The sequence below is a fragment of the Fukomys damarensis genome, unplaced genomic scaffold (assembly GCF_012274545.1).
Source record: "Fukomys damarensis isolate Sample0158 unplaced genomic scaffold, DMR_v1.0_HiC HiC_scaffold_5, whole genome shotgun sequence".
NCBI lineage: Eukaryota > Metazoa > Chordata > Mammalia > Rodentia > Bathyergidae > Fukomys > Fukomys damarensis.
The window spans coordinates 67,380,058-67,390,469 of NW_022900917.1; the positions used below are offsets into that span (position 1 = coordinate 67,380,058).

General features: G+C 35.7%; 1 protein-coding gene across 1 annotated transcript in view; it reads right to left on the reverse strand.

The window, feature by feature from the left end:
- Positions 1-4,313, reverse strand: part of LOC104853330 (zinc fingers and homeoboxes protein 1) — a 46,287-nt gene extending 41,974 nt beyond the window's left edge. The window contains exon 1 of the mRNA XM_010611248.3: positions 4,286-4,313. Coding sequence (XP_010609550.1) covers positions 4,286-4,306 — 21 coding nt within the window. The 5' untranslated portion in view covers positions 4,307-4,313. The remainder of the gene's footprint in view (positions 1-4,285) is intronic.
- Positions 4,314-10,412: the final 6,099 nt, after the last annotated feature.

Here is a 10,412-nt window from a genome sequence, read left to right on the forward strand (position 1 = left end):
TAAAAAAAAAAAAAAAAAAAGAAGAGGGCTGAGGATGTAGCACAGTGGCAGAACACTTGCATAGCATGAATGAGGCCCTTGGTTCAATCCCAGTTATGCTAAATACACACACACACACACACACACACACACACACACACACATTCTGTTATTAAAATATAGCAATGAATATTCAACAAACGGTTGTCAGTAACTAACTTGTGCTTGTTTTATGTAAGAATAGTGTAAACCTATATTTGTGGATTAAGAATGAAATGAGAAAAATAAAAACATTTAAAGAATTATTCCTGCAGTGAAACTTAGCAGAAAAGAGCACAGTTCTTATAAAGTTACAATGCAGGGCTGGGGTTTTAGCTCAGCAGTTTCACATCTGCCTTGTAGGTGCAAGTACAAAAAAAAAAAAATTACAAAGGCAAATTTTTACTTAGAGCCATTATTACTCTGTCCCATAAAAACTATCATGATGTCCTATTTCATTTTTAAAAGCTTTAAAAGTCCTGAATGCAATATACTATAAAAAGTTAGTGGCTCCTTTTAGATTCAATGCTTACTACTAAAAAATTTATAAATTAATTTATAAAAAATTTATAATTAAGCTGAGCTATAACTATACTGAATTTCTAACTTTTTTTTAGCTGTCTGTCTTGTACTTCATATTAAATGATTAACAGATAACAGTATTTGGGCTAGTTAGCCACAAAAGCCTATTATTTTGGTAAGATTTTATGTGAATAAAAGCAAACTGTTTTGTATATCAATTCTGGATCAAGTGAGAACAATTTAGAAGATACTAAAGTTTTTAAGGTTCATGTCAGTTTTGACCCAGCAAAAACTAAATAAACCTGCTCTTTGGAGCAAGGATACGTACCCTGAGGATCTTCAGGACTCTGCAGTCATACACACTCCCCAGAGCCCTGAGGGTTTGCTGTTCTGTTTAGTTTCACTTTTTCCTTTGAGTCAGAGTTCTGTGTAGCCAGCTGAAAACAGTTATTTTCACATGTTCCTATTCAAACCCAAAATTACAAATTTACCAAAATCCCGAATGACTGAGATAACAGTAGGAACAAAGAATAATGGGATCAAAGTTTTAGAAAAGGGTATCTACTGTGTTTAAAGAAAAAATAGACAGATAAGGTGACTGTCACACACTTAAGGCATTTGCACATTTAAAAAGTAAACTTATTTAGAAACAACAGTCAAGTTCTTTAAAAAATTAAATTAGAAATTTGATAACACAAGTGTGTACCCATAAGAAATTTGTTTGAAGATTATTGGTAAGTAGACTCATTACCTAAGAGATACATCTCATAAAACTGCTAAATGGAGTACAGACAATAAAAAAGCAAGTATAACAGTGAAGAGACAGGAAGGAATGTGATGAAAATGAAAGCATCTACAAAATTCTGGCCAAAGATAATCTGATCTCAGAGAATACTTTGTAATGCAAATGAAAGCTGAAGGACTAAGAAACTCCACCCCATACCTGGTTTTGTCTGCCTGAGAACGTGGACTTTCACGACACTTAGGCAGACTCCAAGCTGACATCTTTCTCTGGGCCACTCTGATCCCAGGTGTGAGGGGAGGGTCTTCAAAAGGATGCTAGACACCCACATCCTAGTCTTCTGCCTGCTGTCATTCAGGTGTGTCACACACTGAAAGTGATAGCGAAACTCTCCAACTTTTTAATGTTTGTGAATATGACCCAAAGTTAATTTCCTTTTGAAGACAGTGTCTTTCCTTCTTTTCTCAGACGTGTGTTATGTCCTTCACACAAGAATTCTATTCTTTGTTTTGAATGAGATTATCTTTGAGATGGTAACAAATCACTCATATGTCTGTTATGGTCCATATATTTTTTTGGTACTGGGGATCGAACTCGGGTCCTTGTACTTGTGAGGCAGGCAGCGTATAATTCATATTTTAAATACTTCCCTGAGGGTACATTCATTCAATTTTTAAAAACAATTCCAAAGAAAATAGTAATTAGCATTTATAATATCAATTTGTAAAAACTCATTCATTTTTTAAAAAATCTTTTAGTTTTTTGAGACAGGGTCTTGCTCTGTAATTCAAGCTGGCCTTGAACTTGTTATGTAGCCTAGGCTGGCTTTTTTGGTACCAGGGATCAAACTCAGGTCCTTGAGCTTACAAGGCAGGAGGCGGAACCACTGAGCTAAATCCCAGGCCGAGGATGGTTCTGAACTCGAGGCAATCCTCCTGCCTCAGCCTCCCGAATGCTGAGATTACAGGTGTGCACCACCATGCCTGGCCTGAAAACATAATATGTAAGCTAACACTTCTTAAATAGGTACAAATATGGTCAAATATTTAAATATTGGCATGATTGATATAAGTAGTTATTATCATAATTTTATAACTATATTTTAGTCACTTATATACTAAATATATATATTTTTAGGAATTGTTCTTATAAGTCTTGAAGCACGTTTTGGGGAGACAGGCAGAAGGATAGTAAAATTTCTAGATCAATTTCCCTACACTAAAGGTCCTATCTCGTGACATTCATTCATCTTGTGGACCTCTGTTATCACAGCTTCTGATACATTGGCTGACACATGCAGATTCCAGCAGATATTAATTGAAAAATAATTATAAATATACACGTAAGATTTATTATGAAGTTCAGTGATTCTGCTTCCTCTAAAATTAAAGCAGTAGGGCCAGAGATTTAGCTCAGTGGTGCCACTGCCTGCCTCGCAAGTGCAAGGTCCCGAGTTCAATCCCCGGCACCAAAAAAAAAAAAAAAAAAATTAAAGTAGTATGTAAACACAATGTACTACAAACATGTATAATTAAAAAAAGGAAGGGCATCAAGAATGGATGGAGGAGGCGTGGGACCAACAAGTCACCAAAGAAAGAAAGCCAGTGGGAAACCTGGGAGCCTTTGGACACAGGCCTGTCTTTAGCAGAGGATGAAGAACTGGTGTCACATCCGCTCCAAAATTAAAGCTAAGTACTTCCTGCTGCTGTGGTCCTTGACACCTCTGGATGTCATCAGGTGAACAGAAGTTACAAGCACACCTCCGGCCCTCTGCAGCTAGGCTCTGCACCATCAGCAAGGATACACAGAGTTGGATGGGTTACAGTTTCCTGACCTTGTTTTGTAGTGTGCACTGTTATATTTACTCTGTGAAGCTGTACTCCTTATTATTACTGGAAATGGTTCCCTTTTTTGTTCCTCTTTCTTGTTTTTTGCTGTGCTATGGATTCAATCCATGGCTTTGCATTTGGAAGACCATCACGGTAATATAGAACTACATCTTCAGCTCCTGCTTCTTTTATTTTACTGGCAAGTTCTAAAGTCCTTGTTTTGTTATTAAAGTCCTATTGCATACTATACAGAAGTTTTGATATTACTCTTAATTTTTTTTTTTGTTTTTTTGAGACAGGGTCTCTCTGTGCAGTCCAGGCTGGCCTTGAACTCACTATGTAGCCCAGGTTGGAGGCAAACTCATGGCAATCCTCCTGCCTCAGCTTCCCAAGTACTGCGATTACAGGATTGTACCATTACACCTGGCTTGATGTTATTCTTAAAATGGTTCATAAATCTGATGTTTATTTCATAACTCCAAAGAAACCTTCCTTGAGAAACACTAAGTTTTTTTTTTCGTTGAAATGATCAATAATAAACATATTTGTTATAATGCCCATATTCTCTATTAAAAAAGGGGGGGATGGAGAGGTAAGGGAGGGAAGAGAAAGAGCAATTAAGATTATTATAGCCAGGTATGATGGCATATGCCTGTGGTTCCAACAATCAGGATGCTGAGGCAGGAGGATTGTCATGAGTTCAAGGCCAGTCTGGGTTACATGCCAGCCTGAACTACATAGTAAGACCCTACCTCAAAAAAAAAAAAAATGATGAGTTAAACATGTACCAACTCCCTACAAGGAATGTAAACATTATGTACTACAAGCACACTAATAAATATGTAAATAAAGTCTTAAAGCAATCAATAACACAGTTGCTAAAGTTAGAAAGTATTTTTTTAAGTAGTAAGCATGTATCTGTTTTTTAAGGAAAGCTTTCTTGTCTTGTTTTTTGTGTTTTTTAAAGCAGGGTCTCACTATGTAGCCCAGGCTGGCCTCAAACTCACAGCAATCCTTCCTCCTGCCTCAGCCTCACAAGTGCTGGGATTATAGGAATGCACCACCACACCTGGCAAGGAAAGCTTTTAAAACAGTATCCAAAAGCAATGTCACAGAAACTAATGTAAGTACATTTATGTCCAAGTTTTTATCATTCCAAAACAACACAACATACCTGCCATAGCTTCCTCAGCATCCTGTTCTTTGAAAAGGAAGGGTATTCCTTCAGATCAAGTGTCTAGCTCAGGCCATCCTTACCAATAGGGTCCAAAGTAGCTATCAGTCTTCTCCTATTTAAAAAAAAAGTATTATCATGAGTTAGCCTTGGGAAATTTCAGTTTATGCTTCAACTTTTAGACAATAAATGTAATTTAGAAAAACCCCTTTTATTTCCTCATAAAAATTTTAACGCTGCCTAAATGTCAAACCCAATATTGACAGAAAGCAAAAAATTCAAAACTACACATTAAAAAGTTTTACTTACACAGAACCAAGTAATAATTACACTATTTGTATAAAATTTCAAAATGTGAACATATGAAGCCGCAATGTGAAAATAGAGATTTTGAAATTAGGAATTAAAATTAGTGCACACTAAGTTATGAAAGACAACTGGAGTTGAAAGTAGGAGTATGTTTTTACTTATACACATAGACATACTAATATTTGTATCCTAATTTATTGTGTATTGAGTGGAATGGAAAGGATTACTAATGCTGGAACACAAGCCAATAAAGCCTTGAATAAACTAGTGATACTCAACTCCTAGACATGAGGTTATCTAATAGAATGGTGCTTAAACATTTAGTTTTTCCTAGATAGCTACTACTAAATGGCATTACAATCAGTTGTGAAGCACTGGTACTGTGTAATTAAAAAACTGAAAATAATTTTCTTAAAATTAAGATTAAAAATGTTTGTTACATCACCCAATGTTGGATTATTAGTTAAACTCACTGGGATGTTTTAATAAAAACTATACTTGCTTATGCCGGACATGGTGGTGCATGCCTGTAATCCAGTACTCGGGAGGCTTAGGCAGGAGGGTCACTGAGTTTGAGACGAGACTGGGCTACATAGTGAGTTCCAGGTCAGTCTCAACTACATAGTAAGACCCTGTCTCAAACAACAACAACAAAAAAAACTATACTTGCTTCTCCTATAATACTCATAAAGAATGCTTTTGAAGGTGAAAGCATTTTTGTTCTTAAAGTATGAATTCTCTCCAAACCGCAATGAATGAAAAGTTAGAAAGACAATTTCCCAAAATGCTTTTTCTTTTGATGCATGCTAATATTACATACAAGTTTATGAAGAGCCCTTTTAAATTAAGAAATAATGTATATACATCAATAGACCCTCTAATAAAATACTTCTAAGTTGGCTGAATTATTATATTATTATTATACTATTTTCATGAAAAGCAAAACAGCATTTTCGTAGTAGGCCCAGAAGAACACCTTATTATCTTTGTAACAAGAGATTCTACAACTACATTTCCTGCTGTCTTCTTATTTGGCCACTCCTTAGCTATCCATTTACAGGATGTGGACTAGAAGATAGGAGACAGCTGCCAAAGAGTGAGGTTATTTTCCAAAATGAATTATTAATACTATTGGAAACTAGTAACTTATTTCAATCCATTCTTAAGTCACACTGTAAATGCAAGCTATTTTACAGAATGAGTCTGGAGAAGATCTGTCAAGGCAGATGAAGGCCCAGGGCAACCAAAGGAGCAGCAAAGGGACTCTTCTATATTTCTGAATCAAAATAACCTTCACCCAATGCCATCAGTTCCTGAATAAAGGATTACCCTAAATTCTAATTCAACATATTTTTTAAAATTTAGGATAAGTGGATTTCAAAAATCAAAGCACAGTATATAATAAAGCAGAACCAGTTGTTCTGGATAGTAGATTATATATACAGACCCAAGAGCCTGGTTCTGAACACACTGGGTTTAAATCCCAGCACTGCCACTTACTGTGTGACTGTAGGCCAGAAACCCATGATCCATAAAATGGAACAAAAACCATACTTACTTAATAAGGTTGCATAAGGATTGAAAGTAACACATTTAATGTTTTAGAATATTTCCTGTTACTTAGTAAAAACATGAGTGTTAAATTTTTCTGATCTTACTTAAGATTTTAAATTTAAATTACATAACACAGGAAGCCTTTTGGTTAAAACTGCTAAATACTGGGCTGGGGATTTAGCTCAGTGGTTCCACTGCCTGCCTCACAAAGCCAGGTCCGGAGTTCAATCCCCAGTAAGAAAAAAAAATTGCTAAATGTTGACAAATTATAAAATAGTAATTTAAAATTTTGGGTAACAACCAATAAATTTTATTTTCCATTTCATACCTTTGAACATATTAAACAATGAAAGAGCCAGTTGACTTTAACAAGTAAATATTACTCAATCAAAATCTAACACACACATACACACACACAAACACACACAAACACACTTTCTCTAAACTTAGCTTCAAAATAAATCATTACTATATGCCACATTTGTAAGGGGTATTTCATAGAACAAAACTCTGATATAGATAATTGCACAGTAATGAGAAATTGTTCTTATCAGCCTTCACCCTCCCAAATCTAGCCCATACCCAGGGAAGCTTTAACACACTCTTTTTAGACAATATTGGTCTACAAAATAAAATAGATTTGATATAGAAGAAAAACATAAGTATGAGTAAAGTGCTGAGAAATAGCCAAACCTTCTATTTCTTTTTATTCTTATGGCAACCAAAAAAGGGAAATAAAAAGGGAAGGGGAAAAGAGGTCAGAAATCACAATATTAAACCACAAAAATTTAATAAGCTATTATTTTATTTAAAATAAGTATGTATATGATATGGCTACCACATTAATATTTTGTCAGATAAACTCTGGTACAATGTTTTAAATCTAAATCTAAAACAAAATAAAAATTCTGTATTGAAAATTATTCAACTGACTACCTTGAAAAAATATTGTCTCAAAAAAAAAAAAGAAAAGAAAAAATATCATTCTGGAACTGTTTATATATACTTCTTTTCTTCTTGCTTTGAGGTTTGCATTGAGCTGCAACCCCACCACCTCCCCCACCTTTTGGTACCAGAGATTGAACTCAGGACCCTGCGCTTGCAAGGCAGGTGGCAGAAACACTGAGCTAAATCCCCAGCCTCTACCCTTTATTTTAAAGACAAGGTAAGAGTCTAAATTCCCCATTCTAGGTTCAATATCCTCCTGCCTCAGTCTCCCAAGAGCACTGGGATTACAGGAATGTACCACTACATCTGGCTCTTTTATAACTTTTATAAAGTTTACTTTTATATTTGTTTAGACCAAAAGTATATAACTAATTACATACTTTTGTGTGTGCTGTTGTATGTATATGTTTATATCTCTTAAATACTTTATGGATGTTGATTATATAAAATATCAAGATTAAGTATCTTTTAAGAACAAAACCTGGCAACTACATAAAAATTTACTCATTAATATTTACTGAAATATAAACTGTATAAAATACATATCTCCAATATGTAAACTCAAATTAATATCCAGATTAATAATCAAATCACTGACTTCAGTCATGCAAATCTGGTTACTCATGATTACAGATATATCAGGGCAACAAGGATACAAAAAAATATTTCAGGAGTATTACAGAAATATTGGCTGTTATTCAAGGGCTAGCCTGAAAAAAATTGTTAAAGATATTATAAATATATAAATTATAATTATATAAATACATAATTATATAAATTATAATATATAAATTACTTTTGAAATTACACAGGATTACATGAAAGGATTTTTTTGTTCAAGCAGATACTTAAAGATATGTGTTTACCATAATATAAATAGTTCCGATAGGTTTTAAAAATGTGTAATACTATGGGCTGGGGATTTAGCTCAGTGGTTCGGTGGCTTGCCTTGCAAGCACAAGGACCCGAGTTCAATGCCTGGTACCAAAAAAAAAAAAGTGTAATACTAGCTAGAAGCATAATAATACAATAGGTAATTCCAAACAGCTCCCTAAATAATTTCATCGACATTATATTAAAAACTAGCAAATTTATACCAATAAAAATAGTAACAAAACCCCTAGGTTTGGTACTGAACTGGTAACATTGTTAAAATTCAAATGAGTCTTTTAAATCCATTATGCTACAACATAAATAAAAAGGTTATTTCCTTGGCTACATTTGTGATCAATTTAATTTTAAAAGCACTTTGATTAAGTATGAACCCATAACTTGATGTCTCAAATATACTTTGTGCTCAACATAAGAAAATATATCATGTGAATGTGAAATGTAACACAAGAGAACCTTCAAAATGAGTCACCACACCTGTTATTAATTTAATTAATAAAATAATTAGAAAACTTTATTCATATTTATTGAAAAAGAGAATTCACAAGTATCATTAAAGGTGAAATTACTGCTACATGATTCATGAACCACCCTCAGATCCACTGAAATATGAAGCTCTGCTACAAGGAAAATAAATCTACTAATGAACACCTTCCCCACACATGCATTTATGTTTTCAGCATTAGCATCTTTTCAAACCATCTGGCATCAATGCCTCTCTGGTTCACCCAGCCTAATCTGTTCAGATTCAAATATAAAATTAGAGCTACATGCATTTTGAAGAATCCAAAGAACAGCACCTCGTATGTATAATAATGTTCCAAGAGTGAATCTGTAAGCTACTTTTTACTTGAACTGTATCTTTAAAACATTTCCATTAAAGACATTAAGGCACTTTGAAAATACAAGAATGACTCAAGAAATCTGTATGGGTCATAGCTATCGTCAGTTACTCATGTCCTACTTTTTTTCTTATTTTCATTTAATCCCAACTCTCAAAGCATGTAAAGAGGTATACCTACAAAAAAATTCACTGATTAAGTACTATCATTTTTATAATAAAAGGATTGAAGTTATATATTTTACATAGCCCAGAACCGGGGATTTAGTTCAGTGGTTCCGGAGCCTGCCTTGCAAACACAAGGATCCGAATTCGATCCCCGGTATAAAAAAAAAAAGCATATTTTACTTTGCCTAAAATTAGTCTTCATAACCTTAAAAAAAAGGTTGAGGGAGTCGGGGATGTAGCTCAATGGCGCCACGCCCAAGCACAAGGTCCTGAGTTCAATCCCCGGTACCACACACACACACACACACACATACACACACACAGGCTTTGAGGAAGAAGAGGAAAAGTGTTCGTGAAAGCGCTTTTTCTTTTATGTTCTGTTACCATATTATTGTCATTGGCAACACTCACATTTCTTTTGCTTAAAGTCAGAAGTCAAAATTGTTACTTTAAAAATTAAAATAATCTACAAATAGTAATGGCAATATCTTTGTTAGACACAATTTTGTTAATCCTATCAGTTTAAAAACAGACTTTTTCAGAACAATTTTTCAGAAACCAAGATAATTCACGAAGCAATATATAACACGTTAAAGCTTTCAGACAAAGACTGAGAAACAATGACCAACACCATCAAATGTAAAAGTGCATTTATACGTACACACACACACACACACACACACACACACAAACACATACGCGCGCGCGCGCGCGCGCGCGGGAGGGGCTACTTTTAGCCTTCCTAATGGTGAACCGCTATATGTCCCCATCTTGTGGTTTTCCTTTTTAGCTCTCATATTAACCTGCAAAAGAATTGCTTCTTTCAAGTTACTCGAATCCCCCATTACAAATTCCCTATCACCCTTTCTCATATTTTCTCTTAAATAGGTGCTCCTCTTGTCTTAGCTGGGCTGAGGTCAGCGGCGCACTGTGGAATTTCTGCTCTACCCAACCTCTTCCCTAACAGTGCCCTTGTACCATTCCCATTTCTGCTCCTAATCTCCCTGCCCATGTCTCCCACTTACGCCTTTCCCGAGGCTTGGTCCCTCACTAAAGAAACTAAACAAATCAAAAGGAGTCTTTCCTTCTGTGGGGTTTTGCGCTTTCTTTACCGTTACCCACGAAGGGGTAAGGGGGAGGCTACTGAAACAAAGAATTTGTATCCCCTTCCTTGGAACTCCGGTGTAATACCTCCTCAAAGGCATCGCGAGGGCCCTGCTTCCACGCACTGGACCCTCCTCCGCCCAGGGACCCTGCAGGCCCCAGGGCGCCCGATCCCGGTCAGCCCCGCCCGCCCCGTCTGTCCCCGGCCCGGGAGGACATCATTCCCGTCTCTTCAGGGAACTTCTCCCCGCGTCTCGGGGCTTCCTTCCCACCCAGCCCAGTTCTTGAAGACTCCGCTCAAAGCCTCGCCCG